We start from the raw sequence: 24,795 nt of genomic DNA, 5'->3' as shown, positions 1-24,795 counted from the left end.
GATCCATCATTGCAGTATCGTCTTTAGCATGGCATAACCAAGACATCTTTGGGCAGAATGTATGATGCGCCACATGTGAAGCTGCGGCATCGTACTGGGGGTCGATGCCTTGGCGACCGCACGGGCCGGGCGGAAACTCGCTACGCGGCAGGTCTGCCGAAGTCCTGAGGCCCTTGCCATTACCCGCCACCCCCGCCTTTTGTCGACTTCCAGTCATCGTCGGGATTGACCAACGTGAGCGGTCGCAACCTTGTTAAGGCAGGTCAAGCGCTCTGGTTACCTTTCTGAACGGTGCCAGCACCCGTCACGTTGCATGCTCGTAATCTGGATGAGCACAACCCAGTCCGCATTTCAGCACGACACCAGTGGTTACAGGCTCGGCGGTTTCGTCGATTATGTCATGCCGCGTTTCCCTGTCGATCTGCCCAGATTCGTAGACTGAGATGTCGAGGGTTCACAGCATGTGTGAATGTGACAGTTTGGACCCGTGGTTTCTGCTCCGAACGAGCCGTTCCCTTGTTATGCGATAAGAGCATTGCTCTGAAATAAGTACTTATTATGCCATACAGACGAAATATATCAGATCAAGCAATGTTTAGATCGAAGTTGAATCACATGCGTTCAGATCAACAAGCTCAAGCAATGAACGTTCGATCACAGCGACAGGACCAAGGCGTAGCAGACCTGTACATAGCTCACCGTCTTCTGCGAACGAACACCGACAAAATCACCTACCAGTCCCGCAAGCACGATTTCGAGCTTCGCATCGTGGTTGGCCTACTGGCTACTCACAAAAATCTCGAGCAGGCATATCACCAAGCCAGTCTGAGAGGCCTTTACAGTGATCCACCACAAATGTCGAGACCTACAATAAGAAGTGAGCTTGTGCAAAGCTCGCATGTTGAATGCGTCGAGGACGTTGAGAACCAGGAGGATGAGGAAGACCTCCCGGACTCCAGTGGGGTACTTGTATCAGTGACCTGTGGTGAACAGGACAAAGCAGCCCAGGCGGACGACAAGGTCAACGATTGGGAGGACGATAGTGGGATTTGTCTACGGACTGCCCAACGCCCAACGCCCAACGCCCAATCTCGTGATTTCAGCCTTGCCGTCGCACATCAGGCTGTCATAGTAAATTGTATGAGGGAAAAAATTAGGCCGGTACGCCTTGAATGTGAGGATGAATCTTGTATATTGCTACTTGCTGCTTGCCTAATTAGTCGACAGTGAAGCCCGTCAACCGTTTGGTATAGTAAATCCGTAGTGTTGTAGTTCGCAGCCTAGTATAGTAGTATTCCTCCTCTTGCCTTGTCTTCCTCCTCTTAAAGCGCAATGGCCAACTTAAACGCAGCAGTCGCTCTTCGCCTGCGATAGAGTCTAATTTAGCGGGTTCTATCGCCTGCTTATCGAGATACCTAGGTGACGTCTTATATAAAGCTGCTAGCCGGTCGCTTAGAGTATCCTAGAGAGGGAGAGGTCTTCGAAGTAGCACCTAGGGATACGATTAGCTCGGTCGTAAAAGAACGGTTTAATAAGTACGGTCTTACTATTAGAGTTAAGTTTATTATTACTAAAGTTAGAGCTAGTCGTAGTATTAAAATCCACTATAAGCACTTCGGTAAGTAGAAGGCTAATAAGTATAAGCTAAAGGATTCCCTTATACGTAAGGACCCGGTAACTAGAGAGGTTAAGTCTAATAGGTCTCGAGATCGTCCTAATTAGAGGACTAGTTATAAGGTTCGTTATTATATTAACTATAGTCGTAAGCTAGACTTAGACTACGACGATAAGCACTAGATTAGCCGTTGAATATATAACCCCGCGAGGCACTCTAGTTATCCGTTCCCTAGTAACCCGGTACTATACTTATCGTTAAAGAGGATACTTAACGATTATTAAGCGATAGAGTCTATCGGTCGGTTACTTAGAGAGTCGAGAATACCTTATTCTAAGGCTCGTACCTACTTCCTTAAGCACGGTATTAATAGCACTATAACTCTAAAGTAATATTATAACCTAGCGATAAGGCTTGCAAAGGACCTAAAGAAAGAAGACTGCGCGGGCGTACTCGTCGCAGTGTTTAAGGAAGCTAGCTAGCGGTACTACCTACGTAAACAGATTACCACTAATTCTAATAGTTATACTGTTACTAAGATCGTTTAGATCTTCTTCTAGTGCACGCGGTCGCTAGAGGTTATTTAACGGTATACTAGTAATACGCTGCTTATCGTTAATACAACGTTTCGTACTAACAATAAAGGAATACCTCTTATTATCGGTATAGGCAAGTCGAGTACTAGCTAGACCTTCCCTATCGCCTTCTCGTAGGTACTAGAGGAGGACGTAGAGTCATACGCCTTCTTCTTCTAGTGCTTGCGAGATAAGTTATATAAGGGCATTCTAGAGCTAGCGATAGTGCTAATAGATCTCTCTATAGGTATAACTAGTGCCTATAACCGCTTAAAGTACCTACCTAATTTATAACTACAGTATTATAATTAGTATATAGTCTAGTCTATAAGGGTATATCTCTAGGCGACGAGTTACTATACTAGCGACTAAATAAGCTAGATTAAGTCTCTCTACTAGGCCTATATTAAATCTAATACCGAGTAGTACCTAGCTAATAACCGGTAAGCACTAGAGGATACGCTATACTAAGTAGATAAGACTTACCTAATAAGTTGGCGAGGGCGTAAGTAGAGGTTAATTTAGTGCTATACTAAGTATCTTACGAATATTAGCTAGTATACTACCTCTCGCGTTAAGTAGTTTAATAGTAATATCTATAAGGTTGCTAACTATTAGTTGTCTATTTATAGTACTACTAAGCGGCTAATAGCCTACGTTAACGACTTCTTTAGAGACTTTAACGAGTAATTAGAACTGTTACGTATTACTAACGTGCCCGGTATCGATAAGAAGTACTTCTCTCGGTTGACAAGATCTATGATAGTATAGGCTATTCGAGAGTAGATCGCACCGTAGTAGCGAAGGCTTATTAACTAGAGTTAGCTACCTCCGTATATAGGCGCCTTCCGCAAGCAATAGCTGCTTCCTTACGCTCACGATATAAAGCGTTCTTATAAAGGTAGCTATCTAATCGAGAAGCTAATGGTATACCTACGGTAGTAGACCGACGCGTATATAGTTATAAGCAGGTAGTAGCGACTATAAGACGTTGTCGCTAATAAAGTAAGACCTCCTCCTCCTCCCCCTCTAGACGTTAACCCAGTACCGACCGACCTTTAGAAGCTATTCTATAATGTGATAGCTATTAGTAACTAACTTCTAAGCGACGCTGCTCGTAGGTATAAGCGACAACTATAGATACTACTACAAAAGTACCTCGACTACGGTCACTCCACTCTCGCCTTTAAACGACTGCCTATAGGTATACCTAATAATCAGCCGCGGGCAGCCCGTAAGAAAATTGCTATTAGAGCTAAGCGTAAGAGGAAAGAAGCACTCAGGCGAGAGAGGTTAGCTAATCGGGTAGAGAGAGATGACAGAATTCGTGCTGTTTAACAAGCAGCAAGAGAAGCAGCAAGAGAGGAAGTAAGACGAGAGTCACAACTGTAAGACAGTATTAGAAGCCATATAACTGTGCGCTTACGTAGTTCCCCCGTCTATTGCCTCTCCTCCTCCTCCAGCTCCTCTTCCTCAGACGACGACGAGCCTCTCGTCGCAATAGACTCACAACCGCACGACGACCGATCGCAGTCTGAGCCCCCTCTCCAACCTCCTCCTCCAGCGTCGACTGCACCACCTATAACGGGAAGAGTAATGCGTAAGAGGCAGAATACGGGCTATTATACTACACTACTGGGGGGCGACAGCCAGGAAATCAAGAGGGCCAGGCAGCAAGAGTAGATAGGTAGCTTGCGCAGCAGCCGTTTCTCAACACTACGAATAGTCTATACCAATCGCTAGCGTAGCTTCATTCAGCAAGCAAATGACAGCAGCAATGACAGTCCCTCTCATATTTAAGGCGTGCCGGCCTAATTTTTTCCCTCATACAATTTACTATGACAGCCTGATGTGCGACGGCAAGGCTGAAATCACGAGTTGGGCGTTGGGCGTTGGGCGTTGGGCGGTCCGTAGTCAGATCCCGATAGTGGCTATGACTCGGACGAGGCATACGAAGAGTATGTTGACCAGGACCAAGAAGCGGAAATTTATCGATTGACACGGCAAATCTCCCCCTGCAACTTGCTCACACCGAAAGATGTGCGGTCAACCTCACTCAGATTAGCGTGAATTGCATACCTGTTGCCGCATGACACATAGACCTGAACACCTTACTACCAGGGTGGTCAGTGGATAAGGTCATGCAGACTTGTTGGTCTCAGTATCCAGATGGAAACAATAGTGATCACCGACGAATCATAAGGATTGGAGCATGCTTCGTAGCAGCCTTCGAACAGTTTTCATAAAAAGCGTTATTAGCCTTTTCACGAGTACCTATGAAGCTGTTGTTTATACCTATTTCCAGCAGCCTGACGCTGATACGTAATTTATCTATACTGCCACAATTTCGCTACAATCATGTCAATACCAGTATGTAGGACGAGAATTGCAACACGTTCCAATAATCTGACCTGCTGTCTCGCTGTGTCAGAAGGACTCGATCTGGTCACGAGTACAAGAGGTGACAAGACGCAATGTATTAGTTGGTGGCCTCCGGACCCCAGGGTACTGCGCAACAACAATTTTCCCAGCCAGACGTAGGTTAAAGCCACTTAAGCTTACCGGCATTGTACCTTATTCATTGCTCAGTTGGCTATGTGCTTGTCCATCAAGACCCCGAAAATGCGCTCCTGGGGGAAAATGTTTTATGCTTGGTGAGCAGTCCGGAAACCTACACCTGCAAACTTGTTCGGTATGTTCCTCGCCTCAAGCTCATCCTCAATATCCATTAGACGGTTGTACTTGGCAACACGTTCTCCTCGGCAAGGACTACCACTTTTGAGATGCCCTGTAGCAAGGGCGACGGTCAAGTCGGCGATGAAGTCGTCGGTGGTCTCACCACTACGGTGGCTCACAAATACACTCCAGCCAAGCTCGTATGCCCTCTTTGCTGCATCGATAGATTCAGTGATGGAGCCAATCTGGTTGATCTTGAGCAAGAGTGCGTTGCACGCTTTCTTCTCATGCGCCTCCTCGATCCTCCTGATATTCGTGGCCAGTAGATCGTCACCCACAAGCTCGACCGGACACTCTTCGTTAAACGCAGTCCACGCTTCCCAGTCATCTTGTCCAAAAGGATCCTCCAATAAGACGATCGGGTATTTGTCCAGCAGCTTGTGGTACAAAGTCCGCATTTCCTCCTTAGACAAAGACTTTGCTGTATCCCACTTCATACCCAGGTTGTATGTACCACTCTTTTCTTCATAGAATTCTTGGCTTGCAGGGTCTACACCGATTTTGATCTTACCTTCGTGACCAGCGTCTTTGATTGCCGCGATCAGCAAGTCGAGTGCCTCGTGCGGCTCTGATGTAGGCGGTGCAAAACCACCTTCGTCTCCTATACCTATAGCTGACTTGCCAAACTTGGACGTTATGATGGACTTGAGCGACTGGTATGTCTCTGAACCCCACCGAACTGCTTCCTTCATCGAGGTGGCGCCGACAGGCGCAACCATCATCTCCTGAAACGCCATGGGATTACCGGAGTGGACGCCACCGTTCAAGACATTGAAGAATGGTACTGGCAGCACGTATGGGGAGTTACGGTCCGCGACTTGAGCTAGATGCTCGTATAATGGAACGCCCTGTTTCGAATTAGCATAGATTTAGCTCATGAAGACGTCCTAAAATGTACCTTTGCGGCGGCCCCAGCTCTAGCGACAGCCATGCTGATGCCGAGAATAGCATTGGCGCCTAGGGCACTCTTATCGTCTGAGCCATCGAGCTCGCACATGAAGTCATCGATCTCGCGTTGCTGAGTGCCGACACAGAACTTCTTCGCAATCAATTTCGGACCTAGCGTGTCAATGACATTCTTGACAGCGTTCGTGACGCCTTGACCGTGATATCTTGAGTTGTCGCCATCTCGCAACTCAATAGCTTCATAATCACCTTTGGACGCGCCGGAAGGAACCAACGAGGAGAAGCGGCCTTTTTCTGTAGTTAGAGTGACTTGAACAGTAGGCTTTCCTCTCGAATCAAGCCGCTCTGCTGCAGACACGGATTGTATAAGAGATCTGCTGGTTTGGGAGCTTGGGCTTGTCATGTTCGTGTTGCGCAACAATTCCCGAGGATAGATCTTATGCTGTCGGACTTTTATGTTGCAAGGGATGAATTGTAGCCCAGAACCTTTTATGTCTAGTTTTGATTAGTATCAGACTTGTCTCGAGCCTATGCCACCACATGCGATCCTTAACCTGTCCACGAGAAAAACGGCGGCATATATTTGGACGACCTGCACTTCTGACAGAAGCGGACGAGCCACTGACATCATCACAGATGGGCCTCTGTGTACTCAGTGACAACCACTCAAGCCGTCGCAATTCGCAAAGAACGTGCAAGCCGTGACTGCCGACGAAGCCATAGAAAGCAAGAGCTCGAGCTGTGCTTGCAACTCAGGGTCCTACCGGCCCGGGCGGCTAGGGCGGTGTGGCAGCACTAAAAAAAGGCTCAATGCAGAGAATTAGCCACTTCCCGGATCATAATTGTGTTCGCCTGAAACACGAATTTGGGCAGGTAAAGCGGCCATCTTGATAATCGGGTGGTGTGCCTCACCGATGCTCACCCCAATATGCGCAGAAGTTTCGTGGCGCAAGCTTGCATGTCTGATGAAGACGCGCTAGGCTAAGCAGCGGAAAGCCACTTCTTTCAAGTCTCAAGATGACGAGGCTGCAATCGTTGCAGTGCTGGACTTGTGAAGTGGTAGAAAGGAGTGGTCTTGAGGATACTGGACTGAGTGGAAAGAGTGATAGCATCACTGCGGGAATAAGAGATCGTGGTCACTTGAGACATGGGTACAGCGTGGCTCGAGGACAAGTCGTTCGGCCTTTGACTTGAAGTCGATCGATTCTAGATGGCGCATGGCTGTATGGTAGTTTTCACCTCGCTTCGGGATACTGTGCTCCCACCTGACGAAATTTAGACCTCTCTTGAAGAAGGTGGATTATTATACACTTCATTCGCTACCGAGCTGCCTATATAAAAGATAGCCCTAGTATATATATCCTCGATCCAGCATTCCAGTCGTGATCCGGACTCTAAAAGAAAATTTAGCTTAGCTTTAACCTAATCGGTAGACCACTAGAAATTGTGGATATCTATTAATGGTTGAACTAGATCTTCGAGACGGGCGTCGTATCTCTTTTACAGTCGGGAAAAGATTACACGGTAGGCCCGCCGCAGTATCGTTGCCTTAGTATCCTACCGCTCGAGCTATAGGTGTTAAATATAGGTAAGGATAGGCTATAGTTACTCTAGCTACTCACCTCGGCTATAGTAAGATACTAATCTCGTCTAAAGAGACACTAATCTCGGTTAAAGAGATACTGATCTCTACTAACGAGATTACTAATCTCGGCTAGCTAAGAACGAGATTAAGGGGCTAATTAACCTCTCCTATTCATTGTACCTATTATAGGTCTATAGATAGCGTAGATATCGCCTCTAGATAGAGAATATAAGTAATTCTACGAATATTCGCCTACCGCTACCTACTATAATTCTACAGGTTATAAGCCCGGCTTAGCCAATCTTTTAGGCACTATTCTTTAATTTCTTCCGGCCTATAGGCACCGTTACCCGCCTATAATAGACAGCTTAAGCCTAAAGTTCCTAAAGCTTAAAGGCTCTTCTAATTAGGATATCTAGTCTCTTAAGGCTTTAGTAGCCCTAATATAAAAGGGCTATATCGACGTTATATGCCCTATAACTATCCCGGAACCAGCTATTCTATAAGATAAAGCCTATTAAGCATACTAGGCCTAGAGAGATACCTAATTATACTAAGCAGCAGCCCTTATAAGGCTATTACTAGAAGACGGCCCCCTACTATAAACCCGTAATATTAACGATACCCTATAGCTATAGAACCGCCTATAGGCCCTATATAAACTAAAGGGCTTTAGTTCCGAATTTCTAACTAGTCGGGAACTCTTTACAATAACGCTAGGGCATTATAACGGGTCTATAGAGGCCTATCTTACTAGAATTAAACGTCTAATAGACGAACTTACTGCTCGGAAGCTACCTATACCTTCTAAGGTTATAACAGCTTACACTCTCTTAAATCTTAGCTCGGAATAGGAAAATACGGTGGCTATTATAAGCTAAAGCTACCGAACGCACGAAGGTCCGGAAATCGACTTAGTAGCCTTATTTAGCCAACTAGTCGACGAATCTCGGCAAAGAAAGGCTAACTAATTAGACGATATAGTTATAGCCTTTTAGGTAAGGCCTAATAGGCCTATATACCGCTACTGCAAGAAAGAGGGGTATAAATCTAAGAAATACTAGAAAAAGCACCCACACCTTAAGCTAAAAAAGGGGAAAGCCCCTAAGAAAGATGAATAACTGGATAAGCTAGAGGCTTATATAGCCGAGGAGGACGAGATTATTCTTTACTCGACTAATCTAGACCCGGTTAGCACTTAGTACCTAGATAGCGTAGCTACTAGCTATATTAGTATCTATAAGGACCTATTCTAAAGGCTAGAGTCTTATAATATACCCCTAAAGTAAAGAGACGAGAAGATTATAACGATTAAGTAGTATAAGAAAGTTAAACTTCGACTATAAGTAACTAGAAAACCTATAATCCTAGAAAGAGTACTTTATATCTTAAAATTTAGGTTAAACCTTATATTATAAGGTTAATTAGTAAAGGAAGAGGTATAAATTATAATAAAAAGAGAGGGTTATACTCTATACTATAAAGAAAAGATACTAACTAAAGAGATATATCGAAATAATCTTACTCTTATATTAGTATAAGTATTAGGGGCTAGTATTAGCGGTTAGAATAGTCTAATAATAAAGGATAAGAGTGATATTAACTGGTGGTATTGATAACGACTTAACGCTTATGGTTTCATCTGTAAGCGATCATTCGTTGATGCTTGTGGCTCCAGGTGCCGGTTCAGCTTGCACGACCTCCAAGACGATAGAAGCACTAGCATGATTTAGCCAGCAGCAGATGCAAGGCAGACCGGCTAGGTCCATACTAATCCACATCACCTTGAACACCAGTCTCGACTTCACTGCGATGGCTAAAAAGAACGCGCGGTCTTTCTTCTTCACATCGCTCCAGAACCTTTCATGAATTCGTCGGCGCTGATAAGGCGAGCAGAGTCTGCTTCCTTCTCAGCGCACCATCAGGTGGTACCACCGGCTGTCGGCATCTCTCATTCTGCTCACGTCCACTGTGAAAGCTTGCCGCGACCGTGTGTCACTTGGACGTCGGTCAGTTGGATACGTCCTTGGAATGGAGGCGCACAAGGGATAGTGTTCAGGACCCCTTGCATGGCCCCTTGCCCGCATACGGTGCAACAGTGCACCAAACATCATATCTCAGACCGAGACATTGTGATGGCAGCCGCCGGACCAACTATGCTGTGTAACGCGCGCCTCCAAGCCCCTTGCACTCCCTCCCGTCCATTTTTGTAGATATGGCTGTTCATCTTTTCACATTCTGTCCCTTCGTCGGTCAAGCAGACGGGTCGATCACGCGCGCACAAGAGAAGAAATCAGGCAGTGGTGCTGCTCGCGCCATGTCGTTCTCGCTAGATACGGTCCTCGCCATCGTCGGCTTGGTAGTGGCCATCGTACCGATCGTGGGGCTTGTGGTGGGCAAGTTGAGGCAACGAAGATCACATCTGTCGTCAACTTCCGTCACCGCAGGCATGTGGCCCAACCAGCCGCGTCTGCAGTACCGCCCGTAGTAGTGCATATTAGCTGACGAGGGTGAGCACAGGACACAGCATCGTCGAGAACGGAGAAGCAGATCTCCAAGTCGGTGAACACAGACGCGCGGCGTGATGACAGAGCTAGCTGACCAGGGAGTCGGCGACCACGATTTTGGCCTTACAGTGATGGTTGGAGTGCAAACGCTGGTTGCTAGGCCATTGGGAAGCCCCGGCCTCTGGCTGGAACGAAGGCGCAGTTCAGGCTAAAGATTAGTGGACGAGGCTGTACCAAAGGCTTTGAGTCACGTGATCAACACGGGTCAGGATGCCAGGTTGAGTAGTCTTTGCTGTAGCTGGATCCTTTGCAATATTGAAACGTACCGCCGACAAATTTGTTGGCCATGGTATGAAAGCACAACACTGCAAACATTCTGTTCCGATAGAAGCACGCAATCTATCTGAGCGTCGTGATGTGCAGCACTAGCACCGGAGGACACCTCGACTCTCGATACAATCTATAACATCAGTCTGCTCTATACTGATCAAGGCGGGATGCTCCAAGCGCGGTGGACGTACACATGAGCATTAGCTGTCTAAAAGACAACTGCGTCAGAACAAAAACCCAAGCGGACTCTCGATGAGCTCCATATCCTCGGTGATCTGTGTCGTAACCAAGGGATGCTGGATGAGGGCGGAGCAGATGTTTGGACGTGCTGAAACACAATGAGATGTGTTTCAAATCTAGCCTCGGACAGAGTGCTCACCACAGCAACGGGAAGACGCCGCAGCTTGAATGGCACCAACGTCGATCGGATGGAACGTGAACAAACCTGTCACCGACACCATCGTGCGACAGTCTCACTCCTACACGAAGACAACGAATCTGCTAGAAGTGTCATTCACAACTTCACAACTCAAATCCTCGAAATCCTCGGCGCATCAGCGTGGTGAGCGCACTCGTCGACCTCTCGATGAAGGTCCGGGATGGTGCACGGAAGGAACCGAACTTCGGTGCAATCTTTGAGACCGATATACCTTCAGCACCACGCCTCAGGAGGCAGGCTTCGCAGCATCGAAAGTGTCACCTACAGTTGAAGGCACTCTCGGAAGGGAGCTGGCTAGCATCAGAGCGTGGCTATATCTGATACAGTATCTCTATCTAACATCGCGCCGCTATTCCCATACGCGAGGAGGGTCTCGCTCTGTCTGCAGCCGATCATAATACCAGTCTGCCGGTCCTGCGCTAGGCTGACGTGCGTCATCCGACACCGACATGGTTGGCTGTCCATGCGATCAGTACGGAAGGAGCTCGACCGCCGCTTCCCGGTGCTGGTACGGCAGACCAATTCCTGGCAAACCTATCCGTGGTCCATGGTAGTCCTCCGCCCGAAGCTCGGCTGGAAGTGCAAATTGACACGGCTTGCTCTCGACGTCGAACAAGCTGCATGCAGAGATGTCGCCGCTAGAGTCGGTGCACTGTTCTCCGGCCGACTGCAACAAAGAGGGGTCCCAGCCCGATATGAAGTCGCCGTGGTAGCCGAATCCCGTGGGATCGCCGTTGGCCAACACGAAAGACCCCGAGCGGTTGGCAAACACCGTCGTTTGCCACGATACCTCGTACAGAAGCGTGGGGAGCCGCCAGGGATAGCCGTCGGGACAAGCACCGTCCTGCACCAAGCTCGGAAACGCCACGTGGCTGCGGTGGTCGCTCGAGTCTCGATGCAGGCCATCCCAGCACGAGGGAAACATCAGCTCCAGACGCAGTCCGATCGAGCAGGACCGGTCGAGGAGGGCCTTGGACGGGAGCGAGTGTCGCCGCAACGACCCTTCCGGCGGGTCGATGCCCAGACAGTTGAAGCCGATGGCTTTCTGTCGCAGCGCGTCCTGCGTGATGTCTGCCTCCGACCAGAAGGACTTGGGAGGATCCGGGACGGGGATCGTGATGGTTCGTCGCTTGCTGTCACCGCTCAGCATGCGGAAGTCGGGTGGGAAGGTCGCCATGGTGCCGTTGGGATGGCGGTTCATGAAATAGTATCTGGAACGTGCATCAGCCAGGCGCGGGGAACCAGCCCCTCCACTTACACCACCATGTCCCCACGCTGCGGGACCATCGAGAATGTCCGGTTGTCCGGAGTGAAGTACAACGCGGGCACCCAGTATGCCGACTTGTCTTGAACGACCGAGCAGCTGGTGCACACCGCGGCCATCAGATCGGCATACGAGGTGTTCAGGCCAAAGTCTGGCCACGGGTGAGCAGAGGAGCACGGTCAGATTGACGACCACCTACTGCGACTGCCAAAGACCACGTGGGTGTGCTCACTGGGCACACCTGGACTCATCAAAGGATCGAGACGTCCTGTGCCGGCGCGAGAGGAGCAGGGCAGACGCCAGAACGACGCGTAGACACGACACGCACACAGGAGCAAGGCCAACAACCACGTCGACTGGGCCATGTCTTGTTCAGTGTGTTGTTTGTGTCCGCGTCTAGGTGCGAACGACGGACCAGGAGGTACTTGGTTGTCGACTAAGGAAGTCTTTAGTGCTACACAGGTGGTAATACGACCAGTAGAATGCGGTGGGCATGTTCATGCACCGTAACGAGGACGAGTAATGGTGGTTCTCTAATGATAGGGGATGCGACCGAGGCGTGGAGTCGCGGTGTACTGCCCAGAGCCTGTGGCGGAAGGTGCTTCGCCAGCATCGACCTTCCGCCGGACCGCTCACGACCACAAATACATGTTTCTGGTGTTTGATGTCTCACCAAATACTGATGCTCGCCAAAGTTGACGAAGGATCTGCAGCACTCTTACTTCCTACAGACCCTCGCGAGATAGGCTCCCCAAAGAAGACACACAGAATGATAGTCAGAAGGGTGCATCAGCTCCACCTCCATGGACACCTTGTCTGACTGATCAGCGTCATACATTCGACCGAGAACAGAAGAGCAGGACCCGTAGACCACCATGCCACCAATGCAGCATCAGGTTCTGGTGGAAGAGGAAGCAATGTCGCTCCCACCACCAAGACTGCCTGCCTGCACAGATGTTGGAAGGACACCCTTCCACAGCACGGCGTATCGGGCCGGCCTAAGGACCTTTCCAACTAGCTAATCAGCAAAGTTACGCTGTTTTGGTGGGAGTTGTGCCCAACCCCCGCCTGTCGACATAAAAAGGCAAGATTTTCTGGGAATCCAGGGATCGTTCTCTTTCTTTGCACCCTTTGATGCGGCGATGGTCTCTATCCTGCTCCGCTGTGCGCATGTCCAGTGGCTCGATCTTGATCAAACCGACTCGCATTGGACACTGACCGATTCGGGTCGGCTTCGGCGCATCATCAGCGATCTGCCGCATCCCGATCGGCAGCAGCCATCCGTGGTGTTCTTCGTGGGGAGGCGCTGCAAGGCCGAGACACTACGAGCGCTGTACACCAGCAACAACGTGAGCAGACGAGCGGTGCATGGCGTCGCCAACGTTCTGCTCGACCAGACCAGCGATATGACGCCGCACCCGGTCTTGCTGGCTGACTGCACCCCGGATGCTACACCCACAAGCCTGGCTGGCCCGTGGAGGATGTGTCATGAGGCTCATCGGGTCACCCTTGCTCAGCACGACCTGCTCGACCAGGACATGGTCGCCTTCATTCAGGTCAATCTGCTCTTCTCTTTCTCCCACGTGGTCTGTGTCTTCGCGGATGATCTTGGTGGTAATCGTGCTGCCGCGAGACATGTCGAGAAGTGGACGAAACTGCGTCTCGGAACGGCAGGTGGGTTAGAGGTTCGTCCACATCTGCTGATCGTGACCACCGAAAGTCGGGACATGGATGCCTTGATGCAGGTCGAGTGTCATTCGTGTTTCGACTTGACCTTCGAATCGTTCTATATCGTGGTGCTCGACAAGACCGCGGTCATGTCGAACCGCGAGAAGGTGCGGCGGATACTCAATCACGTGATCGTGGATGCCCGCCAACTGCGGCAGGAGCGACACCTACTGCTGAGTGCTTCAGCCCTGGCAGATGTCTTCTCGCGTGCCGTGGAGGCGATCGGTCAAGACGCGGCGACACGCGTCGACTTGCTGACGTTGTCGCAGCATCCGGCACACTCACTAGCCCGCTCCCAAGTTGCACGTCGTCTGCAGCACTTCCTGTCGCTCGCCGTCGGGCAATGCCCAGCATCGACCATCGACCAGTTGCTTGCCTCAGCCTTGCTGGTGCAAGGATATATTCCCACAACACACAGTAAGGAAAAGAAGTTTCACGATCACGAAGACATGGGTGCTGACCAAAACGACAGGCTTTGCGCCTTCGATCGTGTTTGACCGGTTCTTCCGACCCATCCTCGACCTGGTTGCGCTACCTCCGAGCGAGTCAACGGGAGGAGGATCCGTCACTGCTGTCAGCATTCGAGAACAGTTTGCGTCGTTGTTCCTCCACTTAGGCATCCACTGTACGGCTCGCGATCTGCGCCGGCAAGTCCTTCGTAAGCATAGATCGTCCGGAAGGTGGTTGAAGAGCACATATACATGTCTCTGGTGCTTATTACGGCCAGCAGAGCGCACCTTGTCCTGCGGTCATCCGATCTGTGAAGAATGTCTTGACGGATACTACGCTCCCGGCTACGGCGTGTACACGTACGTGGTGGACGCGTGCCTTGTGTGTGGGCGTCATGTGGCCATGGCATTCAAGGTCAAAGGTCCCACGATGATGCCATCCCTGCTGGGCTTTGACGGGGGTGGCGTACGAGGCGTTGTCGCGTTGATGCTGGCGCGACGGCTGCAGGACGCGCTGGATGTGCCGTACCCGTTTTGGGAGTTTTTCCACTCGGTAGTGGGAACCAGCGTGGGTACGGTGGTCGAGCCGTGTGGGCGATGGTCATTGCTGACGAGAGTTTTTAGGGGGGGTGATCGCCCTAGATCTGATTGTCCACCGTTCGTCTCTGGATGAGAGTCTGGCTCGCTTCCGGCGTTGGGTCACCCAGATTTTTCCTCCCAAACCGTACCGCTGTCTGCCACACTGCCACAAGCTGCGCGACCTCTTCATCTGGCTTGTCCGAGACAGCAAATATGACTCCCGAGTGTTAGAGACCGTGATGCAACAGGCTTTCGGCACGACACAGCGGTTGTTCGAAGCATCATCACAAAGCTGGTCCGGCCTCCGACTCGCCATCATGGCGACGATGGCGTCCACGTCCCAACTCTGCATTTTCACGAACTACAGTGGACGGACTGACCATCACCGGGACCCCGGTGAGCTGTTTCCCAACGGGCACCGCGAGGATACACTGACGGTGATCCAGGCTACCGACTTCTCCGGCCCACCAAGATGGCCGAAGAACCACTGGTATGGGAAGTGTAAGTCGACCTGTTCATCTGCGAGATGTTTTACTGAAGCTCTATCAGTGCCCGCGTCACCGTGGCGGCACCGGGGTTTGTGACACCGCCCTCCCATCCTGCGTGCCGTGCGAGCTGACCTGGCTCTAGGTATTTGCGGCCGAAGATGGTCCAGGGTTTCGGCTTGCTCCAAGATGGAGGACTGCGCGCCAACAACCCCATCGAAGCTGGTCTGTGGGAGTTAGACTCGATCTGGCCCGGTCACGCCCGGCCCGGCTTGGTACTGTCGGTGGGGACTGGCTATCAAGGCTCCCCCACTCACGAGCTGGGAGGCCGTCGAGGTTTCTGGTACGACAGTTTCATGCCTCGCATCATCCGCGCCTTTCTCTCGTCTCCGTGCCTGCACGGACAGAACAGTTGGATCTCCCTGCTCAACCGAGTCGACAAGGCTGGGCAGGCCGATTTCTTTCGCCTCAATCTGGAGTTTGAAGAAGAGGAACCCGCGCTGGACGACGTGGCGCAGATCCCCTGGTTGTGTGAACTCACGATGAACACGACCTTGAATCTCATTCCGTACCGGAATGCCATCTGGGCCTCGGCTTTTCTCTTCGAGTTGATCGAACAGCCTCTGCTTAGCCGCGGTCTTTACACTTGTGAGGGAGTCATATATTGTAGCTTCCAGGACGCCCGACCACTGCTGCAGGCCATCCATCGTGCATATACAGGTCCCCACATCGCGTTGGATGCCAAGGTACTGTCACGTTTGGGGAGTGATGACGACTGTTGTTCCGGGTGTGGGTTCTTCCAGTCCCGCGTCAAGTTTGAGGTACGTCACTTGGACATCACAGTCGATCTCAGCATTGTTTTCGAGAAGGAGACGCGCCGTCACATCTCCAGCTTCCCCAACACCATGCAATGGTTCGTGGACAAGCAAACCCGCGATGGACAGTTGAGGTCGTGGCATTCGGTCGCCAAATGTCCCTGCTCTGGCTCAGAGCGAAAGCGGAAGGCATCCTGGTCAGGAGGGAGCGCTTCGAAAAGGGCGAGGAATGGTTAAGAAGGCATACGAAAATTCAAGGAGCAGTGTTATAGCATGAATGAGAAAGTCCATTTGCCTATAGTGTTCTTTGGCACGATGTCTGCCTCTCTACGCTGGCACTATGATGTGGACGACAAATGTCTCTTTCTGTCCTGCTGACGTAGCTTCTGTTGCAGCAAGTCGAGCCTTGGCACCCTGCGTTGCAGGATAATGGGCACAAAGTGGCAGAAAGGTGCTACCGATGCGGGCACACCGATGGCCGAAAAGTGACCTTGGACATTTGGCGGTGAGGCCCGTTATGTCAGCACCACGGCCACCGAAAGGGTCGCGGCGACGGTGAAACACTCTAGTGCGGCCAAGCAGGCGGGCCGCTCGGCAGGCCACAATGTCACAGAAACTGCTGCCACACCCGGACGAGAGGCAGACAGCATGCATGTCCTGCTAACCAATTGTGGTCCTGTCGACCTGCTCATCCGCAATACATTTAAGATGGGCGGGACCAATGCCGAAGTCTGCCACCAGATCGCGAGGTTGTATGTCGATCTACCAACCGTTCTGCAAACACTACTGTACTGCTCCCTCACAAACTGGCATCCCTCACAAGACCGACTCGGTATGTGATAAGGTTGCCACCAGAAGTCGAGGCTGCGAACCGATCTTCGTATCCCCTCTCACGTCCTCGAGGCTGCGTGTCAGTCTAGGTATCTCCACCTGTTCCTTGTACGTCAGTTGATCGTCTCGCCCCCAATGCTGCTCCCACCAACAACGATGTTGCGCACTCACACAAATCCTTGGCCACTGGTCAGGGTCCAGTCGATGCCCTTGGTGGTCATCTTGCACTGGTGTTTGCCATTGCCCGCGCTCAAGGCCATGGAGATAGGACAGGAAGAGTGACGTCGGCTTTTGATAATGCCACTGTTTGTGAACGGAGCCTTAGTCTTGTGCACAGTCAAAAAGTAGCGCTGGCCAGACGTCATGCAAGAGGCTAATAGTCACATCACATGACAGCTGATCATTGAACTCGTGTGGTCAAACCAGCATGTCGTCCCCGGGGTCTAGTACTGAGCGGGGTGAAGGAGATCTCGGCCGATTGGCGCGAGCTTGCACGACGCGTCGACTGCGTCGCCGTCATTGATTGACACTGTTGACCCGCTTTCTCTAGTGGGTGACACTACATTCAGGGTCCCGCATCACGTGACTGGCACGGGACAGGAGGTGAAGTCAAGTATTCAGCTTTCACCTAGCTGGATCCTACCCACGATTCCATGAATCCTATCCTGCCTGTTGGCTCACGATATTAGGTGGTGCTCCATGCCCTAAGGATGGGACAGATGCACCACTCTCGGAGGTTGCGTATACATGATGCTGAGTAGGACGTTATGTCGCATCTGGCGCCAGGTCTGGAAGCAACCAGGTAACTTATGGGTCTTTTTCTCCAAGCAAAGTCGATGCTACACCACCCTCAGCGTGATGCTTCATGACCAGTACGCCAAGGTCTTCCACGAGAAGTTGTTGATGCCCGTCAGACAGGGGTGCTGTACTGGTCCGCCTGTGAACGAGAAGAGCAGGTCACCTGGTTCTACTCTTCCACCTAAGAGTCGAGGCTGTCCTTTCCCTGGTCTGATCTTGTTCTCACCAGGTACCGCAGCTCTCTGCTGCGTGCCGCTATCGTCTCTCCTCCAACCTGCCACGACTTCATCACAGAATACCATCAGCCATGACAAGCACAATCGCGACCAACACAGCAATGCTAGTTGACGCCTTGTACGGCTCAGAAGCAGGAGCCATGCCTAGTCAGCATCTAGTGCAGGCACAAAGCTTGCCGTTCTCCGGGGAGGAGCAGACTGTGGCAGACCGCGTCCTGTCCAGTCTTTCTGAGCAAGAGACGGCCCCAGACTTGGGGATGGCATTCTCAGGGTGGGCAGCTGAGTCGTCCGTTGCCGCGAACCTGATGTTCTCAAGCAGCGTCATGGGCGGTGCCGTGCCGGAAGCAAACCACCACACGGCCTTGGATGTACTGCCATGGACCGACAGCGGCCGTGCGGCGCATTCCATAACTGTCGAAACGGCGCCACCGATCTCACGTCCGACACTCGAATGTATCTCCCCCCACCGGCTGTGTCTGCAAGACTTTTCTGTCCTCGCGCCCCGGCCCTCGTCAGACACGTCCTCTTTCGCACCGTTGTCTCTAGGTGACGCCAGCGAAGCAGAGCGCACATTGTCCCCGAGACATGAAGAACAACAGGATAGTCACCAGTCTCCGGAAGTCCAGGTCAGCACTCCCAAGTCCGGCGTTAAACGCAAACGGCGGTTGCCGTCCAGACTTTGCTCAGGGCAACACGAGGTGGAGCGGGAGGCCATCGTCCCCTCGAATATGTTCAGCTGTGGTTTCCCACGTTGTGCTGATCAACATGGTCGACCGAAGCGGTTCAAACGCCAAGAACACAGGAGACGGCACGAAAGAACTGTGCACAGGCAGGGAGAGGCTACGCCGAGCTTTCGTTGCTGGGTACAGACCGGCAGGAAGCAATGCGGGCGCGTCTTCTCGCGCAGTGACAACTACAAGGCTCACCTCCGCAATACGCACGGTCGGCGATCCAGCAGGAAACGTAACGCCTATGTTGCGACGCTGGACGAGACTTCAAGATACGCCGACATCGAGTGGCGTGGACAGCTCACCGAGGAAGGCTTGCCCATCGGCCATCCGAAGTTCCCCGAAATTGGTTGAGTACTCATTTATTCCAGGGCGTTAATAGAATAATCCAGCCATCGCCTTCCCACGAGCATCAATCTCAGCTGTTTCCTCAGAACTCAAAAGGCAGTGGTGCCCCACGAGTTGCTGGGAGATGTTCGTCGAGAGTGTGACCCATCCGCCAGAACGCAGTGCGTTTTCAGGGATATTACGACCCTTGTCATCCCCGATCCGCACTGCTTCCGCAAGCCGAACGCCATTCCACATCTTCTTCAACCAAAACGACGGGCATGAATGAAAGTGTTCTTGGGTCGTAGGTCCATCTCGCTGTCGGTGACAACACCGTAGTTGGAGATTCGGCGAAGGTCAAAGCAGAAGGACGCATTAAAAGCTTCGTGGACGCTAGGACTCATGCCATGAGAGTAGAAGAACCAATATTGTAGATGTGACTATCACTGTCGTCCACCATTGTGGAGCTGTTGGGAACTGTGAGCATGATGCACGCTCGTCGAACAGCATCATATCGGTATCGTGCCAAGCATGGACATCATGAATCCTCCAGTCCAGTCAATGATGGTGTCCCACACGCCTTGCCCACAATCTGTGACCTTCATCTTTCTGCCATCCCTTCGCCGCACGCGGACATATTCATCCTGACCGTGGCCTAATGGATATAGTCTGTGTACGTGTCGTGACGTGGACACGTAGTAAAGCTCCTCACCACTTCGTCTTTTCGTAGTGGCATTACTTTGGAGAGTGTCAGTCATGGCGTGTTCGTGCCGCCTTTCCACCCAGTCGAGCGGCGCTTGTCCAGAGGCCTTTCCCCACAGGCATGACTCGTGATGAGCAAGCCAATGCCACGACGCAGACGGTGGATCATACGGTGATGGTCGATACACTACAGCGTGATTGAGGTGCTGAGGCTGCACAGCAACGGAAGGAGAATGCTCCCCTGGGACCTCGACGAAAGATCCGTGCTGGCACAGTGAGGCACCAGCCGGAGCGACGCATGGCCGGTCGAGCTGACGGTGACCGCTCGTGTCGAAGGTAGAGTCATGTTTCGTCAAGGGACTCATGGTCTGGTAGATATCAGGAGTAAAGACTTTCAAGGCACAATCTACCCCCTTCGAAGCGTAGGGTAGGGCGTCAACATTCAGTAGCTGTCCTCCGACTGATGTCGAGTAGGCATATCTATTCACGATACTCCTTCAGATCGACGGCCATCTGCGCGCCGACCTGAAGGCTTTTCACCTTTGACCACCGTTGCCCGTACGGTTCCGCGACCACGCGAGGCAGACTCAACATGTGCGGGCTGAGGTCAGTGGTTTGATCCACAATGCGGCACACATCGACGCGGCACACACAGTAGTTGGCCTCCTGGCGCGTAGGGCAAACCTAGCCAGAGCCTACTGTTCGGCGCCGATGGAGGTCAGCTTGTGGTCATCCTTCGAGCTACCATGAGCAGACCGACGCCGTGAACTGTCTTCTCACCTCGCTGACCAAGGCGAGAGGGACAGATCACGATGATCTTCAACGATGTCAAGCTCGAAAGATCGTGGTGCTCAAAGGTGGTGAGGTCGGAGCAGGAGACCGACGGGCAAAGAAAAGCACAAGCGCGGACGTGGAGACATGTGCCTGGCTGAGCAGTTCGTCTACCCTGACGAGACGAAGCTGGACGGAGCACAGGGTTCGACCACAAACAAAGTGAGGTGCTCCACCCACCAACCAATCAGGTCTGGATGTGACGCGCCACCGAGGCTGAGCCAGCCTGGCCAGTCTTGGTCACTGCGACCTCGAGAAGCAAGCATCTCTCCCCTCCGCATCTGGTGGAGGGAGGCATACCGCACCGCAGGGGTGCACTCTTCGTCTCTCATCGCGGTCTTGCTGCCGAGCACGCACTCTGCCTGCCATGCCGCGACCTGGCGATATACCATGCGTAATACTCCTGCGAGCTGCGCCGCACGCAGAATATCCTCCTGAACCGCCGGCCCACGCGCTCTTAGGACATCTCGTGGCCGTTGTGCCGCATGGGTGCGACTGGAGCCGTCGTTCGCAAGAGTGGGAGCAGGTACCGTATGCTTGCTATATAGACCGCCGAAAGTGGCACTAAGGAGCCCGTGTACGCTTCTGTCATCCCGTTCCCCTCTGTCACCACCGAGATTGTGCCTCGCCACGTGTGATCACCACTGGCGAACCATGGCGACCGACACGGCGCCTCTGGTCACCACCGCACTCATCATCTTCGCGGTGCTGTTCGTCGTGTCTGGTGTGTTCTTGATCGTCCACCGATACTTGGGCTATCACTACCGAGCGAAACTCCTGAACGATGTTGAGAAGGGAAGGACCAGTTCCACGGCGGCGGTCGAGGTTCCTCCGCGGCCGCAGCCGAGAGACTGCACGACAAGTCGTCCGCAGCACCCGACCATCTCTCACACTCAAGACCTCGGGAAGGACAGAAAGTACGACACCAAACCACTGCCACTGCGGCCAACACACCCACAGAAGCCCGCCCCAGTGGCCCGTGCGGCCCCACGCCGAGTTGCTCCCAGTCCTGTCAGACTCGGACTGGGAGTCTGTTCCGACCGTCCTGTACCGTCTCCCGAGCCTCCCACATTCGAGCAGAGCCACTTCAGTGACGAGGAGGAGGAGGAGGATGACCACAAGAGAGAAGAGGATGAGAAGGACAGAAGATGGGTGAAGAGCTGGTTTCCACCGAAGCCGCGGCGCGTGTCGTCGCCAAGGCCTCAGGTCGTGAAATCAGCGCCACGCCTGTCCCGACGAGTGTCCCAGCTCCGCTGGCTTCCGCCGAGAACGCACGTCGAGACGGCAGACGTGCCGATCGTGTCGACACCCCGCGATCTACGCATCGACCCACCGCCAGCACCGCCAGCGCGGCCCACAAGCCGTATGCTCGGGTCCCCCTTCCCGCATCACTGGCGACGAGCTTCCAACAAGCGAGAGACGGTCATCGGACCCGGTGACCAGCTGCGTCGGGTGTCTAGTGACTCCCTCAAGCCGAGTCGAGAGCTCTTTGCACGGCAGGAGTCAGAGCAATCGAACGTCATTTGAGCACCTGCCCATGTTCAATGTCGTAGGAACAGCCAGACGGTGAATCCTGCGGGCCAGGGTTGTGTCGCTAGGCAGGACGCAAATGTTACAGACGGTGCGGCCGCAGGCGGACAGGAGGCAGAACGGGACACAATCATACTGTAGCCATCTGTCTTTAGGAGATCAAATGTGATTACGTTGCCACTCCTCCTCATGCCATTCACTCTCCTTGACACTGGGTTCTCAGTGAGGCATTGCTCATGTTGACCATAACCTCAGCCACTTGCGTCTGAGCATCGGCAGCGGTACTGCACGGCGTTCTGCCTCAAGGCCGACCAGAAAGCAATACCCGATTGGGACTACATGCAGATCCACAAAGGTCTCTTCTCGAACGACGTTAGTGAGTGGGCCTGTGACGGCCACGGTCGAGGACGCCTTTACAGATGTCAAATGTCGGTTATCAACCCCTTGCCAGACAAAAGAGATGCCGCTCCACTTTTCAATTGCTCTGATTCGTCTGAGAACTCAAGTTACCATATACCTCGACGATGCCGGGGAGAGGCAGCTACTGGTGCGGTCAAAGATGTTTGCTATTATGTTATGTATAATGCCCATTATACTTCCCAAGTCGCATGAGCGTGTCTCGTGCACAATCGGATTTCTCAAGGCGACCCTTACTACATGTTGAGCAGCCAGCCTTCGACCACGGGTGATTTCATCGACTCGTCCGCGTCGACATCGACCATCTTAGCCGGCGATAGGACGAAGGAGGATAGGAAGAGCCAGTGGTGCGTCCTCACGGACACAACTCCATAGACCACGTGTCGGCAGAGTTCCTTGCAAAACCGCGTACCTTCGTGGGCTTGTGACTGGAACTGATTTTCTCTGTAGGAATATAGCCCCAGGCTCCCGTGAGGACGAACAAGCACAGGAGAATGCAACGTGCTGGGACTGGCCGAAGTCGGTGCAGTCGACGTGAACAATCCTCGGATTTCACGAATGTTCTAGCCACGAAGACAGGCGGTAATTCTGAGTTCATGTATCCGAACATTTTCCAACTCTCTTGATGAAAATCACGAAAGGACTGCAATAGTCCGATAGCCACCGACAAAAAGTTCAGCTCCCTTCAGCGGCACGTCGATAAAGAGAGGATTCGCGGTGGCTATATTCTGGAGCGTTTAGTGTCGTTATGAATCCTAGTTGCCCACAAGAAAGTCTTTGTCTCTTCCGTAGCCGAAGAAGTGACGTGAGCCTTTGACGCGAAATGGCTCTTGCCATCTGTAAAAGCTAGGAGAGGACGCTGCGAAGGCTTTGCACACGAATACAGGGAGAAGTACCAAGCTTACAAGAGTCACGACAACAAAATTCCCAGGGAGTGAGACTGCCGTGAACACACTGTTTTGCTCTACCTAAAATCGTAACGAGTGTAGGTGAATCCGCTAAGTCAATCGAATAAGATCATTCTCGAACGCTTGTTTTCATTTCCCCTTCAGCATCGCCAAGTTGCGTATTGGTCGAAATTGCGATAGAGCTCAATATTGGCTTCCAAACGACATGTAGTGTCTGGAGAGAATCATGCCCATCGTCAGCCATAATGCTGTGAGTGTCGTGAGCACTCTGGCCTGAGAAGCTTCGGAAGAATACGTCGCAACAGGTGACAGTGACGGCGACGACCAAGCTGATGATTGGTTGAGCATCGAGGACACGGGTACAACAGATTGACTGGAGGAGTTTGCCAAGGTCGAAGCGGTGCCGAAGATCATCCCGGACGGCATAGCTGAAGGAGCGCCGGCACAGCGACATGTCCGATGGTGTGTGATCCTTTGTACAGTTCGAGTATGAACTACTGTGCGGGTAATGTTCAAGATTCTACCTTCTGGGTAGCAAGAAGTCGTACTAGCAAGAGTCAGCGCAGTCCCTGTCACTGGGATATCTTGAGAAGAAGGCCTCAACGACGACGACAACGGCAACGACGACGACGATGACGACGAAGCCGCAGTCGAAGCCGAAACCGAAGCCGAAGCCAAGGCTGAAGAGGATGATGACGCGGTGATGGCGCTCGTTATCGAAGTTCCGGTGCTATCCTCGACCGAGGATGTCTTCCCCCAGCTGACATAGTAATCACTGATGGACAAGCCTCCCGACGATGGGACGGACATTGACAACCTGTTCAGAGTCAGTCACACCCTCGTCCTGCGAGAGGAGTACATTCCCGAAGCAGGAGAGCCATGCCACACCAACGAGAGTGATCAAAAAGGCTTGAACAGACATGTTGATGGGACGCAGAAAGAGAATGGAAGGTGATCCTCAACTCTATAAAGGTGGCTGTTTGGAAGTCTTGAGCTTCTATATATGGTGGAAAACTCCCACATCTAATTGCAAGTCCTAGAGCGGATTGCCACGAGAAAGCATGGTTTGAGCATCCATCAACACTATGTGTGACGACACCTCTAATGAAAAGAGGACCGAGTTACTAGGCCGTCCATTGCAGCTGAACTCCAACCTTGTGATGCGGGACGCAGTCATCGAGCCTACAGCAGTCGGATGCCTGCGACCGATCGCTCGCAGACCACATAGATCATGGAGCCGGTGTCAAGGCTGTGGCCGAGACTCCTCTTGCTTTCTGTGTCTGTATCCTCTCGTCGTCTCGCATCCGAGACGTTGCAAGTCCTTGGATGTCTACGTCAACTGGCAAGGCCACGTTGAACTCGATGTGTGAACACGGAGAGCTTGTGTTACACATGCATGCATGCCGGAACGTCCTCCGGCAGATGAGGCAGGTCCAGAGTCCATCCAAAACCCGCACGATGAAAGCCTCCATCG

General features: G+C 52.1%; 6 protein-coding genes across 6 annotated transcripts; 5 read left to right on the top strand and 1 right to left on the bottom strand.

Annotated features, from left to right (window-relative positions):
- Positions 1–642: 642 nt before the first annotated feature.
- Positions 643–3,873, top strand: PMZ80_011018 (uncharacterized protein; the record flags this gene model as incomplete). Its single annotated transcript, XM_064879406.1, has 3 exons — positions 643–1,138; positions 1,731–1,737; positions 3,654–3,873. The coding sequence occupies 3 exons, from the start codon at positions 643–645 to the stop codon at positions 3,871–3,873; spliced, it is 723 nt and encodes a 240-aa protein (XP_064724845.1).
- Positions 3,874–4,835: 962 nt separating this feature from the next.
- On the bottom strand, positions 4,836–6,235 carry PMZ80_011017 (uncharacterized protein; the record flags this gene model as incomplete). Its single annotated transcript, XM_064879405.1, has 2 exons — positions 4,836–5,774; positions 5,825–6,235. 2 exons carry the CDS (start codon positions 6,233–6,235, stop codon positions 4,836–4,838), a joined length of 1,350 nt encoding a protein of 449 aa, XP_064724844.1.
- A 6,864-nt stretch (positions 6,236–13,099) lies between these two features.
- PMZ80_011016 (uncharacterized protein) lies at positions 13,100–16,250 on the top strand (the record flags this gene model as incomplete). Its single annotated transcript, XM_064879404.1, has 7 exons — positions 13,100–14,102; positions 14,158–14,343; positions 14,413–14,706; positions 14,759–15,109; positions 15,160–15,214; positions 15,263–15,289; positions 15,344–16,250. The coding sequence occupies 7 exons, from the start codon at positions 13,100–13,102 to the stop codon at positions 16,248–16,250; spliced, it is 2,823 nt and encodes a 940-aa protein (XP_064724843.1).
- A 1,699-nt stretch (positions 16,251–17,949) lies between these two features.
- On the top strand, positions 17,950–18,960 carry PMZ80_011015 (uncharacterized protein; the record flags this gene model as incomplete). The annotated part of the gene is made up of 1 exon (XM_064879403.1): positions 17,950–18,960. One exon carries the CDS (start codon positions 17,950–17,952, stop codon positions 18,958–18,960), a length of 1,011 nt encoding a protein of 336 aa, XP_064724842.1.
- Positions 18,961–21,120: 2,160 nt separating this feature from the next.
- PMZ80_011014 (uncharacterized protein) lies at positions 21,121–21,993 on the top strand (the record flags this gene model as incomplete). Its single annotated transcript, XM_064879402.1, has 1 exon — positions 21,121–21,993. One exon carries the CDS (start codon positions 21,121–21,123, stop codon positions 21,991–21,993), a length of 873 nt encoding a protein of 290 aa, XP_064724841.1.
- Positions 21,994–23,773: 1,780 nt separating this feature from the next.
- On the top strand, positions 23,774–24,090 carry PMZ80_011013 (uncharacterized protein; the record flags this gene model as incomplete). Its single annotated transcript, XM_064879401.1, has 2 exons — positions 23,774–23,783; positions 23,912–24,090. 2 exons carry the CDS (start codon positions 23,774–23,776, stop codon positions 24,088–24,090), a joined length of 189 nt encoding a protein of 62 aa, XP_064724840.1.
- Positions 24,091–24,795: the final 705 nt, after the last annotated feature.

The sequence above is a fragment of the Knufia obscura genome (genome assembly GCF_036327395.1).
Source record: "Knufia obscura strain CCFEE 5817 isolate CBS 148926 chromosome Unknown scaffold_23, whole genome shotgun sequence".
NCBI lineage: Eukaryota > Fungi > Ascomycota > Eurotiomycetes > Chaetothyriales > Trichomeriaceae > Knufia > Knufia obscura.
Note: the sequence above shows the minus strand (reverse complement) of the source record. Positions and strands in the feature narration are given on the sequence as shown.